The sequence below is a fragment of the Excalfactoria chinensis genome, chromosome 6 (assembly GCF_039878825.1).
Source record: "Excalfactoria chinensis isolate bCotChi1 chromosome 6, bCotChi1.hap2, whole genome shotgun sequence".
Classification (NCBI taxonomy): Eukaryota; Metazoa; Chordata; class Aves; order Galliformes; family Phasianidae; genus Excalfactoria; species Excalfactoria chinensis.
Genome location: NC_092830.1, coordinates 33,277,930 through 33,298,223, shown reverse-complemented (window position 1 = coordinate 33,298,223; position 20,294 = coordinate 33,277,930). Strand labels below are relative to the sequence as shown.

Here is a 20,294-nt window from a genome sequence, read left to right as displayed (position 1 = left end):
CAAATATCTCAGTGCCTTCTATGCCTAATGCAAATCGGATTTCAAAATTTAAGCACTTAACCTAATAAGAGCACTTAATCTAATAACAAGGTTTAGTGAGGTCACACAACCAGATAATTCTAAAAGCTTGGCTAATTGTTTCTCTAGCATCTCTCTACTTAGCACTAGTTTTATTCTTAATCTTAGGAATCAGCATTCCTAAATTCAATCTGGTATTTCTGGTTTTTAGATGCTCTCCACAATTCAACACATTTAACTAGTTTGGACATCACTGTTTTGGCAAATAATGGCCATTAGAATTAAAGAAACAAGCTGTTCTTACGAAAGGTTTCTTACTGCTTGACAAATGGTAGCGGACTTAAGTTTACAGCTATCACATGATCATGAAATGCAGTACTTACAAACATAAGACGAGTAGGGATGTTGTCTGATTGCACCAAAGGATTTTTATACAGCCAGATCTCTTCTGGCTGGATAACCCGCTGGAATGGATCCAAAAACTCTGTAAAACTGAAAATAACAATTGAAGATTATTTATTTATTTATTTAGAAATGATAAACAGAAAACACGTGATTTTTTAAAACTTTCCCTCACATTAATTACGGGATAGTTTGCATTAATTACCTTTATAATACAGTCCTACCCTACACCATTGCTTTTTAAAACCTTCATTAATACAGGAAAATGGTTTTTAAAAGTCTATATTCTCCAACTTTAAAGAAGTTCCATTGTCCCGTTATACTTCTGTGGGAAAAGTGTGCAAAATATTGTGGTAGCAGAAAAATCACAGGCAGTAGATGCTTTACACTGAAGAAACTAAGTACCAGTTACCAAACACAAAGGGCATTTCAAACTGTGACAGGTACAGCACTGGTGGACAAGGAGAGAGCTCTGGAAGACCTTTAGTGCAGTCCCACACAATAATCTTGTCTCTGAGTTGCAGATGAAAAGAAATAGGTTGGTTGGAAGTCATATTCTAAGAGCTGTGGTCAACAGTTTGATATCTCAGTAGAGGCCAGTGATGAGTGATGTCCCTTCAAGAGAAGAAGGATTTGTTTTTTGGCACTCCAATACTTAAATTGGGCCTACAAGAAAGATGGAGAGACATTCTTCACCAGGGTGTGTAGTGATAGACAAGAACATGTTTTTAAACTAAAAGAAGATGGAATTAGAATAGAGATAAGAAAACTTCTTTACTAGGAGGGTGGTGAGGCACTGGCACAGGCTACCCAGAGAAGCTGTGGGTGCCCCATCCCTGGAAGCACTCATGGTCAGATTGTACGAGGCTTTAACCAATCTGATCTACAGAAGGTGTCTGTGCCCATGGCAAGGACACTAGAACCAGATAACTTTTAAAGTCCTTTCCAACCCAAACTATGATTCTACAATCCTATGACTACATCTTTCAGATTGTCGCATCTTTTCTGACATACTCTCCAAGCCATCTGCTGGTTTGATGACTGTTTTGAAGCAGATCTCAGAGCACTGGAACTGATGGACATGCCGTGGAAAGCCTCAAAGCAGAAAAGCGTCCTTTGACGTATCTAGGCCTCAAAGCATTTCTTCCGAATGTGAAGAATAAACAATACACAAACATTCATGCTTCAAGGTGATCTCAGTATTTCCAAGAACCAGTGCACTTTTAGAAGACATGTCACATTAGAACAGCGATTTAATTATTTTGACATGATGACACTTGACATTATGAGCAGATGTTAAGTGAGTTAAAGATGTGGTTTTTCTCCTCTTTGTCCTTTCTTCTTTTCTCCTAATTATGTAAGAAAATTCAAAATAAAGTAAATCGATTATTTTTTGTTTCTCTGCTTTCATCATTCTCAGGGGAATCATAATGACCCTGAAAATATGTACTGTCATACGGCTGAATTTCTTTAAATTCACATGCTAAAATGATGAAATTGTAAAAAAAAACAGCATTTGATTCCAAATGGTTTTCTGATTATTATATCTTTGTAATCTTCTGAAGAAAGATTAACATCAATAAATGTGTCAGCAATAGTTATTACAATTACCATCTTATTTAGTAGTAGCATGTTTTTGTCCATCGCCTACTAAATCTGATTGTGTATCCATTTTTAACTCTTACCTGTATTACTGTCTTCCAAGAAAACTGGTCAAATATTACACAACAACATGCAAACAAACAAACAAAAATGCTGAAGCTGTGTAAAAAACAGTTCAAGTCACCAGTGAAGGTGAAAAATATGGATATAGAATATGGTGGCATATTATGTCTGTGTGAGTAAGACAGAAATTAAAAGTAAACAGTCAAAGGAAAGTGACTACATCAAAAGAAATCACTTTTTCCATCCTCAGAAAGAGCTCAGCTGCTAATTAAATTTTTATAACCGAAATTCATATGAGAACAATTCTCCTCTTTATTTGAAGCATCACGGATGGGCAACTGGGTAGAAGATTTCACTAGCTTGAAGGCAATTCCCTTTGTACTCTATTAAACAATCATGAGGACATAGTAGTTTCTAAGCTGCCTGACACTTAGTGATTTATGTTCCTTCAGTGTAACCAAAAGTTCAGTCTATTACTATTCATAAGCTAACACAAGCTTGTTTAAATGATTAGATGTTGTTAGAAAAGGATGTGGACTTTGGATAAAGAAAGCTAGTTTCTAGACATTTTCTGTTATGGCTGAAAATAGAAACTCAATGACATAATACTCAGTGGTAGCAGATAGGCAACTTACAAAGCTTCCTTTGTAAAAGTATATAAAAATACACTATTAGCTTCTTTGCCTTTACATTTGCTGCACATTTACAAATTTACTCAGCATTTTTAACAGTTTATTAAACATGGTTTTGAGTAGGTCGGTCTGATAGCATATACTAAAGGCATAAAGAATTTCCATTAACTTCGAGAGCCTTTTAATGTCACTTTCAAAGGAAAATAAGAGAAACCAGTTGTAATAAGATGAAAACCTCAGTGGTGAACAAGTATCCAAGTGTCTGAAGTTGCTTTGGGCATCCCAGCTTACTGCCTAAAAGGCTACACTAAATAAAAATTGCCTTATTTTCTAAGGACACAAGCACTTCCAAGTTACATTACCCAGATTTTCATTTAACAGCACACTACCCTCTAAGATAATTTCTGTGCAAGTACCACACCACAGACTGATCAAGGTAAAATTCAGTAGTAACGAATGAATCAAACACTGAATGACCTGTGTGAATTAAACCCTATGACCTGTGCTTCTACCATGTTCCTCATCTCCTATAATGGCAAAATATCGCTTAGCATCTTACCTCAGCACTTCAAATGCTGTAATAAAATCCAGTAATAAAAGCTTTTATCATGTATATGCCAAGTTAAATCATGCAACCGGTTGTCCTAAAGTTAAAGCTGCTCAGCTGCGAGTGGCATCAGCAAGACAGAAGCTGGGAGGGCTCTGTACAGCTTCTCCTAATTACAGCAGTATATACACAATACATAACTCAGTGAAACATCCTCTCACAACTGATCTGCAGCCCCAAATTAATTAAAGAAGCGCCACAAAGTAGAGCACAGCAGCACAGGGCACAACAGCTGTGAAGGAATTTCCTTTAGGGATTACAAGCACATGACCAAGGTTGAACAGAAAGCAGTCACTGTTTACACCAGTTGGGCGTATCACTCCAAATGCTGCTTTTGCACATTGTCTGCTCACATCAGAACCTATTTTACCTGACCTGCTCTTACCTTCTGGAAGAGCATATTAAAGGAAAATTAGAATCTTGACGGTCTGTGGCTGGAGTGCAGAATCAAAATACAGCTGCTTACATACACGAGTCTATTATTTGGGGGGAAAAATAATGTTTTTATTGGTTCTTCATAAACTTCAATGGAAACCTGTTATTTTACCCATCATATTGTAACTGTGCTGAGTCAGTTTAAGCAATTTATACTTGCACTGAGAAGCGATAAAGAAGCAGCTCTAACAATAAAAAGTAAGTTTTACATCTACCTTTTTGAGCTCTAAAAAGCTGTGTTGTATTTCCCAATACAAGGCCATGCAGTATATGCAACTGTCACTTTTGATTAACAATCTGTAATCCTAATATGGAGCTTTACTGGGTTTGAATGTTCTGCAGGATACATGGTAGATAACATGCAGCAGAAATGCCATAAAAAGATAATTCAGTGGCAGTTTTTGTTGCTACAAAAATGGGAGGATCTGTTGCAGAAACCCTCTGTAAGCAAGCATTCACAAAGACTGAGTATTGTCAGAAAGTGAATATAGCTAGTGTAACACAGAAACATAGAATCCTTAGCGCTGGAAGGGACCTTTAAAGGTCATCTGTTCCAACTCCCCTGCAATGAATCCACAGCTCCATCAGGTGCTCACAGCCACATCCAGCCTGACCTTGAGTGTCTCCAAACATTGCATACCTTATATGGGATATAAGATATGGATTATTTTAGCAGCTTAATTTGTAGATTAGTGTAGATGCTATTAAGGTTAGCAAATGTCTCCTCCTGTGGCACTTGTCTAGTGAATGGGCGATCTTTTCCTACCCCCTGAGAAACTACCTTTATTATTCTACTCCTAGCAAACAATGATTTGCAGTCCTAATGTTCTTGCAGATATCCCAAATGAAGAACAGTGTCAGTCTAATAACATTCCTAAAACAATATGTCTGCTGTTTGAAAGCTCTGTTTCATTAAAAAGACAAAACAGCCCTAGCAAGACTTGCCCACAATTAACAGAAATCAGCAGAAGCATTACATCAGAAAGCACATAAGAACAGAACTGAAGGAATAAGGAGGAAAGTGGGCAGACATTAATCCAGTAAAATTTGGTGTAAGGAAATATAAGAAAAAAAAAAATAACAGTAATAATTTTAAAAGCATTTTACATCTAGTTTTCATTTAACAACAATGGCAAGTAGAGGATGTTTTCTCCAGGGTAGGTTTGGCTTTGGATGAGTCACTATCACCTGATGGAAAAAGACTTCTGAATATTTTAAATTAGCAATTGCAATGTTGTGTTTAATTAGCACATATGCCCACATCAGCCCTCTAGATATGAGAAATCATTTTGAGTAAAGGATTTAAAATAAATCCTGTTGCAGATTAATATAATAAATATAGATGCATAAAATCATGGCTGTCATATTTTCCAGATGTGATGACAAAAGAGTTTCCAGCGTCCTTCTTTAATCGTACTAGCATAGCACAGTGCCCAGATTTGCTTCATATATCCACTGATTTAACAGATGTATGCCTGGGTGCTACCCCCTTCCAAAGCCAAATGGTCATTCTGCTTTCTGTTTTCCTTGCAGCTAGCATGACACCCCAGACACTGGACCCTTCTCTGATGTGCTATTTGGGGCTGTATTTACTCAAGGTTCACCAGCTGTGCCTCAGATTAGGCCCAAGTCTGCATGACATGCTGCAGCATGACTTGAGCTACATGTACCCAAATGGAATATAAGAAAGAAGTGGATTAAAACCAGACCCACCACTTCTACTCAATTTTTCCCTTCCAAGCTTAGCCCAAATTCAAGAAATAACATGAATTAAATGACAGGCGTCTTGCTGTTTATGAGACGATATACAAATGACATGTAAATGCTCTTAGAAAATACTAAATAGTGAGCCAGCGATTCTTTCACAACACTGAAAAGAGAATAGCCTGGAGTACAAGAATTTAATGTGAATTTCCTTAGTACCTAAATTATACCTCTACTGTTTTCTCTACCATAGCATTTCAACTACCTCTGGACATTTCCCTCGTGACATTACTTCAGGCACACTAAACCTACAAGGAAAGAGAAAGGATTACCAAACACCACAAGCCATCAACAGAGCCAAACAGTTGAGCTGTGAGAACGTCCAGTCTCTACAATCTCCTTGTTCATGTGCTGCCTGCACATTTAGCCTTAAACACAGCTGAGATTCACTACTGCCAGAATGAAGAAATTAAGTCTGGAAAACTTCCATGCATGGGGAAGAAGTTGGGCATCTGGGAGTTAAAATACTTAACCAGCTTAGATTCAACCTTTTTGCCATCATTTCTTCCCTAGAGAAGTGGAATATTTGGAAATGAGCACAGTGAAAGAAACTGGGAATAGTTGGTCATGCTGCATTGCAGCTTTGAGCAGAAGAGACAAGTGGTTATACTGAAACAGGAAGAAAGCACTGTAAAACGAGTCACACTGGCATATTAAGGCTGGTTTTATATTTTTAAATCTTCTTTCACATAACATGGAAAAAGATCTTTGCCTCTTTTCCTTCCTGCTCAGCAGAATGCTACTAAGTATAGTATAGACACCAGCAAAGTGCAAACCACTGCATACTCTTTTCTTTGCATATCTATCATTTTTGTTAATGGAAACACAATTTATGGTATCCATTGTTCCCTCTGTAGAATATTTATATTAAGTATTTCCTATTACAAAAGCTCATTCACAGAAGTCGTGTGTTAGTGTGTGTTTCTGGGGAGATGGGAAGAGAAAAAGAAAACCCTTAGCAGCTCAAACACTGAGAAAGCCAGCAGAAGTTTCAAAGCCTGCAGTGGTACATAGTTGTAAATAATGGAAGAGTAGAATCACCCAAGCAAGTATCTGAATAATGAAACAAAATACACTGCAGACAGTCAACATTTTGCTTTCCATGCATTTTAATGATTGATCTTATCACCTTTAATGCTTTTTAGCCAAACAGCTCTCAGCAGTTCCTCACACAATTATCTTAATGTTATAGCAATTCTTGGTCAAGCAGGAACGTATCATTTTAACCACAACAGCTTTTTTTGTTTGGGAATCTATCACATTCCATTAATCTTACCTTTAAAATTGCAGGTTATAAAATGAAACACTTCAGTACAATTCAAGAGTCAGTTGCTGGGCCGAGATCTTCACTACATTTAATATGAATTTACAAATAATTTTGTTCCCTTTCTTCCTTTCAAGTTGTTTTATGCAACGACTTCATTACTGTTGGAGGGGAAAAAAAAAAGACCTGCCTAACTATATTCAAAATCAAAATTAAATCCAGCTATTGTAAACTCACTCACTTCAAAAACACTTGTGTGAATAATTACATGTTCCAGAGACTAGCATTAATAATGATTATACATATATATATATATATGTATATATATATATATATAGTGGTAATATATATATAAACAGGGAATGTGAACATCACTTTTAGTATTTTGTGATAATTACTGAAGTCCAATAGCAAGAGCTATTGTAGAGCAGTCCAAGAGCTACACTCCTATAAAGCACCTTGGACACAAGAGGAATAAAATCATTAATGGCTTCTGTGTTGGCCATGAGAGTATAGTCAGGCTTTTAGATCTGTTCTCCCATTAGGGAAAATGAGCAGCTAATGAAGATAAAACACTTTATATCAAATGATGTTTGACATGCTGTTTTCAATTTGTAAGGTTTCACAATACTTGATACGGTGCCACACAGCTGGCATATTTCTGAGCTGACAGTTACACCTTCTTTATCAATTCTGAGGTCAGCAGTAAAACATCTTATTCAAAATACAGTAAAACGTTGAAATGCATGATTGCGTGGTTAAATATTTCATGTAATCCATGATTTCATTTTCCTCACAGTCTTATCAGTGCAGAGTCTTTAGAATAAGGTATCTGATGTGGCAGTGCCCTCCAGCTATAAGGGATCATCAGCTTCTGCTCTATCTCTGCTGAAGTATTCTCCAAGTAACTCACTATTAGTAATACCATTCCTTTCTCTGCCCATCAGCATGAGCCAAACATGAAATGTTGCTTTGATGTCTCAATGCCTCCAACGTGCTGGCAGAACAAGTCACAGTCTGCTAAGTCACTTCATGACAGCCTACAAGGCCACCAAGTCTATCTCCTTCCAGTAAGGTAGTTTCAAATGAAGGGAAGGGAAGGGAAGGGAAGGGAAGGGAAGGGAAGGGAAGGGAAGGGAAGGGAAGGGAAGGGAAGGGAAGGGAAGGGAAGGGAAGGGAAGGGAAGGGAAGGGAAGGGAAGGGAAGGGAAGGGAAGGGAAGGGAAGGGAAGGGAAGGGAAGGGAAGGGAAGGGAAGGGAAGGGAAGGGAAGGGAAGGGAAGGGAAGGGAAGGGAAGACTCCTGATGTATTTTAGAATAACTTGCTCTTAAAAATTTCCAGTGGTGCAGATCCCACACATGCCTCAGGCGATCCATCCCAGTGCTCAGACGTCCTTAGAACTGGGTCGTACTTTCCCACACTCCACCTATATTTCCCTTGCTTCATTCCTTCCTCTAAGTTTCCGAAGGACGTGAAAAGCAGTTTGCTCTCTTTATAATGTCTCTACAGCAGCCTCTTAAAGGAGGAAATTACTGTCACTTCTAGACTCAACAGCTCAATTATTTCCACCATTTCCCCACCCACCTCCACACAAGAAAAACGTTCTCTATACCCTCCTATCATCTCAATCCTCCCAGATTCTTTCAAGTTTACTTGTGTGAGTTATCTTAATCAGCTACTTATTATGAAATCACCAGTTGCAAATCATGTTATGCTAACCTACGCTTCAAAACAAACCAAAATAACCATGAAAAACCCCACCAGCACCAAATAAACCCAGCCAACATCACACTTATTCAATTTTAGCTCTGTGTCATTTTAATTAAAAGTCAGCAGTATTTTAACTGGGGAGATATTTAGTAGTAGAAAAAGCCAAAGACAATTTGTAATGCAGAAAAATAAACTAATACAGTACACAGGGACTGCAGCAATCTAGTTTACAACTACACAATGTTCCTGATCTTGTTTTCTTCAGAATCACATGGATTGGTCACAGAGTTTCTTGCACGGTAATGACTGAACATAATAATCTCAAATTCAGATGGAACAAATGAATTAAAATACCTTAAAAAGATGAGAAATAATGAAAAGTTCATTTCAAGTGCCACACTTGATGACAGTTTTGTTTATTCTATGAGGACAATCCATTTGGATCATGTGTGAAGCTGTTACTCTCATTCAGGAAGCACTGAGTCTTTCTTTTATTATTCAAGAAGTAAATCCCCAATGTTCATCTGCCCATCACAATCAATACTTTAAAAAGGATGCATGTGTTGTCTTTACTTTCTTTGCATCCATCTGTCCTTGCCAATACAGGTACTATACTCAAAACATCTGTTTGGTATCAATAGAGTACTCACTATAGGAAGGAGAAAAAACAAAACACGGGAAATACACTAAATCCAGTCCTTAATCCTCTCTCAGTGTCAGTAATTCTGCCAACTGCTTCTGAGCACTGACTTTTCAAAGCCACCACTAGACTGGGAGACCAAAGATTTGGCATGGTAACTCCAGACCAGGCACGAGGACATTCTCAGCAACGAGACTGCGACACATCTCTACTTCTTACAGCAAAGGCTTTCATAGGAAGTACAGCTTGACTGTGCTTAGATCAAAGTATAAAATTCCATTTTTTAAAGGCAACTTTCCCTTCCAGAAACCACATCAGGTTAAGCAAAATTCTAGCTATAAAATATCCCCAACTAAAGCTAAGAGTGAAGTGCCAAAGCCAATGAGTACATAGGATTCAATGTGAAGACACACAGTCACCAGTTACTCCTCAGAAGTCTGGAGCAGATGCTTCAGCATTTAAGAATGACCCTTTTTCAGCATGGATTCCTGTGAGAGATTAGCTATGGACAAAACTGTGAACCCTGTCCTATTCACAGGAAAATTAGAATTCTTGATATTAAATCCCATTTTGTTCCATGGAACTCAGGTAAGACAGACAAAATAAACTCACTGGAATAATCAATCTTAAAGTATTGAGATTGTTTTGTAGATTTTTGTTTATCTTTTGAACAGACAGAAGTCTGCACACAAACACACACCATGTTATGGATGCAGCTTTTTCCTGAATAACTTATTTTTTTGTTAAATCAAAGCCAGTAGAATAGTACTCTAGCTTCAATAAATAAAATAAGAAAGCAATTCAAACAGAAGCTTCAGTCCTGTGAGGACCAAACTGCAATTGTCTCTGTTAGCTTAGTGATATTTCATCTATATTAGGACAGGCACACAGCCATTGCATTGTGTGCTTTGTATTACATGAGGCACAACGGGTACTTATGAACTTTTGTTTTACAGTAACCTCTCAAGGAGACAAAGCTGAGAGAAGCTTTAAGAGGAAAAAATAAAATCAGGTTACTTTGTGGTGTATCACTGAGTTAGAGAAACTCCATGGCATTCTAATTCTTTCATGCCTTCAAAGGCATCCCGGACTCTGCTGAGCACAGAACAAGCCTGTTGCTTGCTGCTCAAGCTCCCTATGCAGCCTCTGAAGCTCCATGTGCAACCTTTGATATATGCTCTTAGATCACAGGCACCAGAGAGGCTAAGGTCATTTTTTAAAGCCAGTCTCTCCCTTAACTGTGCATTAACCATACTCAGTGAAGGAGAGCTCAGCCTGGGCTACTGATACCCTCATTTTTGCATGATCTCAATTATGGTTTACAATAGAGTGCCTATTTTTAAACAGGCAGTAATCAAGCGTGTGGATACTCTCATTTCCTATTATCATTACTATTTGTGAAACTAACTCTGAAAAGGCTCCAAGAAAATTCACTGCTCAGTGGGTCTGGCTACTGTCCACATGCATTTTAATAGAGAATCTATCATCTAAATGAACCAAGGGTCAGACAAAGTATGATGCTCCCTTCACAGAAGAGATATCAAGGTACAGAGAAGTCAGTGACTTGAGATCAAAAACCAGGTTCTAAACCAAGGCAAAGCTTAAGGTCAAGAAAATAGGACACAAACAGACTAACAAGCCCCTGTGGCCAAATACCAGTTTCTCTTTGAAATGTTCCCCTATAGATCCTAGCCTTGAAGCATCCTTTGCAGTCTTGGTACAAGACTTTGTACAGTTTGCGTCAACATGAGGAAACATCTTGATGTCACAGCCTGGTGTTTTGCTTCTCAGTACCGTTCTGCTTATGTTACCTACAGCTCTCCAAGTGCTCAGTGGAACCAGCTCACTCTGTCCTCCAAAACTCAATGGATACAACATAGAAAACTCAAACTGCAGGAAAACAGGAAGGCAGAACTGCAGCAGTGTGGAACTGCCTCAGCTAATTGATTTTTCTATCAGTATTAACAAGACAATACACAATATCATTTCTGAAGGCATCTTATCCAGATCCCCACCCATGACAAAAAAAAAGCTGCTTGAAAGTGCCTCCCAGCCTGAAACATTTCACACACATTCATAACTCAATTAAAACCACAATACTGTACGTTTTGAAGAGATCCAACATACACTGTATCAGTTTGGATTTCCTTAAGCCAGAGTCTGAACAAAGCACGCGTGCAAAAGACATCAGCATTAGTTAACACTGTACACTCACATGTGTGTAAATTCACATATCAGCTTGCAGATAAACACTCCGCCCCAAGGGAGACTATTAATGAAACTGTGGTGTGGGGAAGACATCCAATTACTCTGAATGACGTTTATATTTTAATCACATCACACTCACTGAATAGCTTGAGGTTTGATGAAGCAGTCCTTGGAAGACTTTTTCATCATTTAGACAGCTCATGAAACATAAAGCAATATGCTGTTGACACCAGAAGTCACTGCACTAAATACACCACAAGACACATAAATTCTTTCATCTTCCTATTAAGACAACATCGTGGTCTTGAAATGACCGAAAAAGTTTTCCTTGTAGAAGATAACTAAAAGTGAACCACTGAAACAGAAGCAGCCTTACTGGCAATTTCAGGCTTACTCAGAGCTACCACTCAATGTATTCCTTATTTTTAGAGAAGATGAATATCATTTTAAGGATATCACTCCTTGTGCTGGCTCACAAATATTTTCTTCAGCCGCCTTAATAAAAACAAGTCAGTCAAAACAATTCGCTTTTGTTAGACATTCAATAAGCAACAACATCACCATCTGCATGGAACAGAAAAACTGATGACATTTAATGTGGTTTAGCATCAGTTAGGCATCATAAAGTGCTCCAAGTCATAGGAATAAGTACAAAATGAAGAAAACAGGGATGCAAGATCATATATCGTTCTTTAAACTGCTGTGTTGCTTTCATTTTTCTTCCTTATAAACACAGCATTTGTAACAGTTGTTATAGTAAATAGACCATTCCTATTTCTGGTGATTCTCTTTCAAAAATACAATTATGTAATATCAGATACTTTTGAACAAATAACCATCTAAACCATAAAATATGAAACCATAATTGACTAAAGCTTAACTGGAAAATGTGTGAAACTGCATAAAGTAATAACTGGTCGAATTACACTGCGAGGCTTTTCTTTGTCCAGTATGTAGCAGACCATCTGTGCTCATTAGGAACAGTTCAGTTCAGTCAAAAGGTGCAAGGCTGAGTATCTTGGGAACTAAATATGAATTTGCTCATCTAGAGGAATGAGGAAAAGCTGTAGGGTGGAAAAGAAATATTGCTGATCTCTCTGCAGTTTGTGACTTATGGCTGGAGAGCTGCTACTTTGCTGGAGGGTACTCAAAGTACATCTAGTTACTCTCCCAGCCAAGTGAGCATCAAGTCTGTTTCTGTTTGCAACCAGTTGTTTTTGAATTCCACTTCTGAATCTTAGGCAGCTGTAGGTCCTCAAATAAATCTCTCGTAACTAATCTCTTCTTCAACAGTAGTAAATCCTGAGGGATAAAATGCCCTTCAGTACAGACCTCTTTTAATGCACAGAAGCTTGAGCTGCTTAATTTCAGTACCTAAGCCAGTCTTTAACTGCTAAGTGAACACTTCACAATTGCTATGAACACAGTGCGTAGTACAGTCAGTTGTTATCATTAAAGCCTGCTGCACTCACCCATGCAAATACACAACCACCAAAAAACGTGCACAACTTGTAATGCTGCACATTCTTGTGACAGAAGAGAACAGAAAGAAGAAGTATTGGGTTTTCTGCCTTCAAGTGTCATGACCAAAGTTGGTAATCTTAGCTACTGGGGAAAGAAAAAAGTCACCAGCCTCGAGGATAGAAAATATGGCTGTTGTTGTTGTAAAATACATTCAAACTGGCAATATATTCAATTTCAGAAATCAGCATAAGTTCTGACACCTCCATTTTTAAGAAATTTATCAGCAAGTAAAGCTATAACACATAACATGCACCTTTCCCTTTTTACAGTACAAAATATGCCAGTGTATCATTTTGAGTTATATTAGTCAGTAGGTTGAGACTAGAGACATCTGGGAAGCACAGATAGCTTACATGACCACCCCATAACTATGGAACCATTCTCTCAAAGCTCAGATTCCAGCACTGGTTTGCAGTGACCAAAGTGATCAACATCTTCTCAGGATGAACTAATTCCCTTCAGCCCAATTCCTGGTCAACGATCATCAATGCCACTGTTGGCATCTTAGACCTGGCCTCAACTCACTGATGCTAATGGCACACCTTTCCAAGGGAGGACAGAACCACACAGCCTTTTCATTCCTAGAAACAGTTTCTACAGCAGAGCTTACAGTGCTGTTGCCTGGGTTCCAGTCCCAAGGCTTCCAACTTCATCTGTAATTGTTCGTTCTTGAAAAGATATTTCAATGACCTCAGAACTCCATAAAAATGCATGCTCTTGTTGTCTACAAAGCCACAAGAAAACAACAAACACAAGGAGGTGTCAAAGGATAAGTGCCTCTTTGAAAAGCTGAGGGAAATACCAAATAGCAGTAGCAATTTCAACAGCAAAAAAAAAAAATAAATAGAAGAAGTACTTGATGTTAAGATTATTTCACTATAAAAGCCATTGGTTTTGTTTACTTAGAGTTTATATTCTTGCAATCAGTGCCAACAAATAAAGTGCAGTTCCTTGTGAAACTAAATGCCAGCCCTGATGGGAATGGTTAGATGTCAATTAATGCTCCTAATGACCTATTACAACATCTAAATTATGCTGCAGAATTCCAAGCAGGCAGGAGCTGAGCCACAAGAAAACATGACAGTTGCTTCCACAGGCATCAGCCATTTGGCACTGTGGTGACTCCACCAAGAGCATTTCCATCAGCCACCCATTCAGTTAATATTAAAACAACTGCATAAAGAACAGCAAAAAATACAGAATATTTTAGAGGGGAAACAAGGACTGAAGGGAACCACAAGAAAGAAAGTGTTATTACAGCGGGACATGATTTAATAATCTATATTAATAAATGTCATACTGGATGGTGCAGAATTACACGTGCAAAAGGTATGATCCTGGTGTGGCCCTGGATCCTGAGGTCTGCTCTCATCCTGTAATCACATGCATTCTAGATTAGAGTTCTGCTGAAAGAAGCAGGACTATTTTTAAGGTAAAGAGAATCAACAAATATCAAAGGTACCTCTCAAGCTATTGAAAGCAAGCCTTTCCTAGAAGGAAGAGGATGACACTGATTAGACACACTGTTAATATACTGATGCAAATGACAATCAGATAGAAATGAGCAACGAGGGAAAATTCAACTACCAGTGAATTGGGCAAGTTATTCATTAACCATGAGACTCAGAAAGGAGTCAGATCAAAGCACACCAGCATCACAGCTGTAAGACAGCAACACACTTTAATAGGTGCCCCACTATTACCACACGCATCTGTGACAATCTGAATCCACTGCTAGGCAGGCAAACAGGCAACAGCAGAACCTGATCCAGCTTCTACGATACTTTAGAGAGACCACAAAGATTTGGGATATGCATCTTTCAGCGTCGAGCCAGCTTAAATAAAGAACTGAACTTCCCATTGCTCCAATGCATGGAGAGCCATGAGAAAAAAAAGAAAGAAAGAAAGAAACGGGTACAGCTCCGAAAGGGAAGGGAGCAAAATAACACGGAACTGCTTTCTGCTCTTTCAGCGAGCAGACTGTCATGACTTGCCTTCCCACGTAGCACTGTGCGGCAGTGCCTTTTCAGCCCCGCTACGCGTACGCCTCACTCAGCTCCAGGCGGCGGCTCTCCACGACAGGAGCTGCCCCGGGGCAACCAGAGCTCTCCCATCGCCGAGACGCGATTGCAACTATAATCGTCAAAGCAAAAACAGCAGTAGGACTGAGGGTTTGGGTTTGTTGGTTGATTTTTGCACACTTCTCCCACAAAGCGTTAGGAACATTATTCTCCAGAAATCTCCTGCAGCGCATCATCCCGGGTTAGAAGTGATCCCACACCTCCAGGGACAAACCGCCACCCCCTAACCCCCCCCCCCCCCCCAGACACGGCTCTCCCCCTCACTTTATACACGGGAACAGCAGCATCTCCCCTCGCCCAGGGATCCCGAGAGTGCGACTGCGGGGCGGCTGACGGCTGTTCCAGGCACTAAGGGGCTGCCGACCCCTCGCCCCCTCCCTCCCCTGTAGGAAAGTTGAGGAACTACCAGAGATGCCCGATGGTGCCGTTATCCCCTCCCGCTGCCCGGCCGCTACTCACACGAAGACCCCGAAGAGCAGCACCCTTATGCCGATCTCGATCGCCAACTCCCGCATGGTGCGTCCCGGCGGACTCCGGCAGCCCCGCGCCGCAGCCGCCTCTCATTCCCCGCGCGGGGCAGGGGGAGCACCCGGGGCGGCTCGGCAGCCTCACGCCGCCGTCCGGCAGTTTCCCCCTTCGGTCCCAGGGAGCGTAGCCGCCTCTCGGAGCCCTTCGAGGTGCGGTCCGCGTCCCTCCATCCTCACGGCCGGGCTGCGCGGGCAGCGAGGAACGATGCTGCCGCCAGCTGACAGCGCCGACGCCGCGATAGAGGCAGGCGGCAGAGCGGGGGGAGGGTCCCGGTGACTCACGCGGTGTCTCCCCACGCGGGGGCCGGGGGGGTTCCTGGGGATTTCCCGGGATCGCTGCCCCGCCTCAAGGAGAGCGCCCCGGGGCTGTTGGGAGGGCTGGAAAAGACGTGGGGAGCGCTGCCACTGCTTCTCTTACTGCAGTGTTCCGCTTCGAGCCTCAGCTGGAAGAAATTAACTCTTTGCCAGCTGCGAAATTCAACCCCCCCCGGGTACAGTACGGCTCACATGAGGTGCCGTAGTGTGACTTTGAATGAACCCCCCTGAATGGCAGGGTGCGGGTAGCAGCTGCTGCTCCCAATAACTGCTGCTAGTTTGTGCGACGGGCAGCTCCATCCCAGACTTCCCATGTCGGCACCGAGCTTGGCATGTTTACATAATCTCTGTGTAAAGGATTTGCAGTGTTTGAACGCTTCCTGCAGGGTTTGTGTAACTGGAGTTCCACACGTTCAGATATCAATGTTCTTTTAAACCCTACTGCCTGCTGCTAATGCAAATAACACAGGGTGGCATTCTGCTTCACCTGGTCAGGCTCTACACTGTAGGTTGGTCCCCAGAGCCAGTCCAGCTCAACGAGCAGGCAGAACAGTGGCTATGTGGGACTGCAGACTGCTGGCATGGAACACAGGTGGCAAAACAACCATGGCTGCTGTGATATCTCCGTCCCATCGCCATGGCAAGATCTGAGCCACCTGGTCCTGAAACCAAGAGGTTGTGGATGCCCCCTGGAGGCATTCAGGGCCAGGTTGGATGTGGCTCTGGTGGTCGGCAACCCTGCACATAGGCACATAGCAGGAGGGTTGAAATTCCTTGTGATCCTTTTCAACCCAGTCCATTCTCTGATCTTTGTCAGAGTCATATCAGCAGAGCTAATAAATAACAGTAATTCTAAATTAGAAATGAAACAAAAGTTGTCCTGCTGCAGCTATCTAGTTGCAGCGTTCTGATTCTCTAATATGCATTAGCTGGTGGTGATTTATGAAGCTTAAATACTTCTGATTTATTTTCTGAAGTTACATTAAGCTTCTATCTGGCTGCTGAGCAAAACTTGTTTTGAGTTCTCAAGCAAATAGGAGATAGAGGGACAACTGGCAGGGAATAGAGTTCAGGCTACATTGTGGCATTAAACTACAACCTGCAGCAGGAGCAGTGTGGAGTCACTGTGCTGCAGCAGCAGATTCTCACAGCAAATCACAGTGGGAGCAACTCAGCTTGCTATTTGTCCCATCCCTACCATAGGCAGAGCAGGTGAGCTTAGTGCCATTGTCTTAGTTGTTACTGTGAAGGAGAGAGCACTGATCCCAATCCTGCATAAGTAGCTATCCAGCCTTTCCAGGTGGCTAGCTGAGGTTGCCAGGAGTTTTGCTCACCAGTGTTAGTATTAAATGTGGAGGCTGGCAGCCCTGCTTGCAGCAGGAGGGTTGGAGCTTGATGATCCATGGGGTCCCTTCTGACCCAAGCCATTGTATGATTCAGGGTTAAATTCTTTGTTTGTACTGACTCCAGTTTGGGAGCAGAAAGTAGAAAGTAGCTTCATCCTTTCCTCAGCTGTACACTTGCAGGAAAGGCTGAGCCACCTGCAGCCTGCAGTCCACTGAGACATGTTTAGTGGTGCAAGCAGCTGCATGGCTCATCCTGTGTTTCTGGAGGGTACAGCTCTCATTGCAGCATGGTGTGCAACTGCATCTCACCTGCCTTGGTGCCACACCTTGCAGCTCTCACTAAATTCAGCCTCAAAACAACCGACTGCACCAAAGCAGGTAAATTTTACCCAACCAGAAAGCTGTGGGAAATGATACACTTGCAGCAAAAGAGTCGTGACAAAACCCAAAGTGGTGGTTACAACTGAAACTGTAAGGCTTTGTTTTTTGTTTCCTGAGAGCTTGCGACTCCTCTGGGATCTTAAGCACAAAAGAAAAACAAGCTTGAAATAATGCTGTCTGGCTCATTCTTTCTGGGGTTTGATGGGTTGGTTTTGTTTTGTTTTCAGTTGGAGACACTTCTGAGTCCATAAAGCCTCATGGGCTGATGGTCACAGGACTTTTTTAGTCTCATGAGGCTACAGGCCCTGCTTAGTCAGAGAAAAATCACAGGGCCAGCCTAAATGCAGTCAGACCAAATTCGTTTACGTATCTGTTTTTGGTTTTGTGTCAGACACAAGTATTACCTACGTTAAAACAAGCATTCCCAGGCTGCCCAGGTCTATGAACAAGCAGTTGGAGCATTTCAAAAGTTGAAGAAAGGCATTTGAATCCTGTAGAATGCAGCTGGTTGGAGGGGGTTTGAGGAGGGGAAGGGATAGCAGCATTATTTACTTGTTTGTTTATTAAAATGAAAGGGGAAGAGCGATGCTATTTCAGAATTCAAATTACTACTTTTTAAGCTACCTTCGTTTTTCCTATCAAAATATAGAAGAATGGAATTCGGAAGTCATGGTTAAAATCATAGAATCATAGAATTACCCAGGTTGGAAAAGACCTTGAAGATCATCAAGTTCAACCGCAGCCTAACCAGTGGAAGTCCTGTTTAAAGCCCATGTTTCCACTGGATCAGGGTATTAAGATGTCATTAATAAATGACAAGTTGCAAATCTGACATAATTACCAACGTGAAGCACTTTAATTAATGCAAACAGGTGCAAGAAATGAGCAAGAGCCCCTTTTTTTCCCCTGAACTTCTCCCAAAAGTCAGTCATTCCATTGCCTTCTTTTCTCTGTCAGTTGCTATTTTCTCTTACCTAAACACAAATGACGAGGAATGAAAAGAATAAGAAATTTGGAACATGTATAAGCACATCATTTATTTCCGAGAGAAATCTCTATGTATATGTATGAGTACCTCATGGGAAACTCTTAAATCTGCATAAGTCATTTCTTAATTACGAGGGCTTATTCTGGAAGCAACTGGCCTACTTATTTATTTATTTATTTATTTGTATTCATCTCTGTGGTAAAAAAGCACATCTACAGAATGCCTCAGTTGGTGGCCTAGGGCAACGTTATGTGACCAGTTTGTACTGTACTGATGGGTCAGGTCTACACAGCCACATCAGGACCATGTTACTCAGCAGGGGAAAGCGGCCGTCCCTTTATGCACATCTACAGTTATTGCTAATGAGATTCTGGTATAGATCTTAAAGATTACCCAGAAAGGAAAGCCAAACCTAAAATTTTAAGATATAACATAATTTTTCTCTTGAATGCCTGAACCAATTGTACTGTTTATGGACTAAACACCCTCTTACTATTTATAACTTTACTGAGTTCTTTTTATGGAGTAAATACCTCGCTGCTGAAGTCAGTAAATCACTGGTTGTTATTACCTTATATATAAAAAGAAGTATATGAGAGCAGATAACTTTCTTTCATGATGGCCCCATCGAGAAAATAGGCAATACATGTACTTTCAGAAAGTAAGAGTTATGCCTCCAGCATGTGATAATCTAGGGCTAAGCAGCAGTCTTTCCTTAATATGGGACAAGTGTCTTAAGGTGCCAAGGGTTCAGAAACCAGTATGTCAATGAACAGACAGGCTTTGTTCTACTTCTAGAACAACCACCACCACCTCTCAAGGAGAGGAGATAGAAACCTTGATACCACCGCTGGTCTTTGGAGAGTTTGATCTATTTAACTCACCTAGGTTGTACATTTTGCATTCACGTAGCTCTGGAGCCATAGTGAAGTTAAGACAACCAGAATCAAGAATCTGTTGAAAGTCCTATTTGTTCAGCACATGCCTGCACAGATGGCAGCTGGAAGCTCCCCGAATCAGTGGGCTTGTCTGCTCTGCCAAATACGCTGCCAACTATTTCTTTCCTAAGTTGCTATTCTGATGGTCAAAATAAACTTCAGAGAACAAAGCTCAGAGGAATCATAAATTTCAGACAGCACGATGTAGTTGTGCTCATTTTAATTGCACTGGATATCGTATTTAAACATTTATAAAAGCAAATCGGTAACGTTTCTGTTTAGTTACTATACAAGTGCCTACCATTGGCTTACAATTGTGCCTAATTAAACAGTTCTTCTAAACACTGAAGTATGAGCACATTTCTGTAGCTGCCATTTAACAAAACTGTGTCAAGTACATCATCTGAGAATTTATTAGGCTTGAATGTATGTGCTTGGAGCCATCTCGTGGTCCAGAACTACACTGCAATGAATGCACTGCTCTTGCCTGGTCAGGGGCATGGGGAAAATCCGCATCCCGTGCAACCCACCCTAACAAGGCAGTGAGCCCCACACACCCAACTTAGCTGTTTTCAGTGGGCTTTGTCTCCTGAACCCTGGCTTTGCTGGTTCAAAATGAGTCCTTTAGAACTATGCTTGCCTGTGGCAGACAGAAATGCAGTCAGCACGCTATTGCACTGATCAAGCAGCTTGTAGGTGAAATCTGGTAAGACCAAGTAATGACATTTATGTACACATGAAATATGTATGTATTACTTATGAGACAGTCAACCTTTTAATTACTGAAGCTTTAGTACTCAATATACTGTTTACATTGTTGAGGGGTTACCACTGTAAAAGTATTAATACT

The 20,294-nt window shown here is 40.8% G+C and overlaps 2 protein-coding genes across 2 annotated transcripts in view; one reads left to right on the top strand and one right to left on the bottom strand.

The window, feature by feature from the left end:
- Positions 1-15,699, bottom strand: part of PLPP4 (phospholipid phosphatase 4) — a 43,702-nt gene extending 28,003 nt beyond the window's left edge. Inside the window, exons 1-2 of the mRNA XM_072340431.1 lie at positions 15,409-15,699; positions 402-510 (exon numbers count right to left, since the gene is read on the bottom strand). Of these exons, the coding sequence (XP_072196532.1) occupies positions 402-510; positions 15,409-15,464 (165 nt within the window). The 5' untranslated portion in view covers positions 15,465-15,699. The remainder of the gene's footprint in view (positions 1-401; positions 511-15,408) is intronic.
- The window catches only part of TIAL1 (TIA1 cytotoxic granule associated RNA binding protein like 1), a 264,354-nt gene continuing 254,286 nt past the window's right edge, over positions 10,227-20,294 (top strand). The window contains exon 1 of the mRNA XM_072340428.1: positions 10,227-10,230. The gene's annotated coding sequence lies outside the window, so the exon portion shown is untranslated. The remainder of the gene's footprint in view (positions 10,231-20,294) is intronic.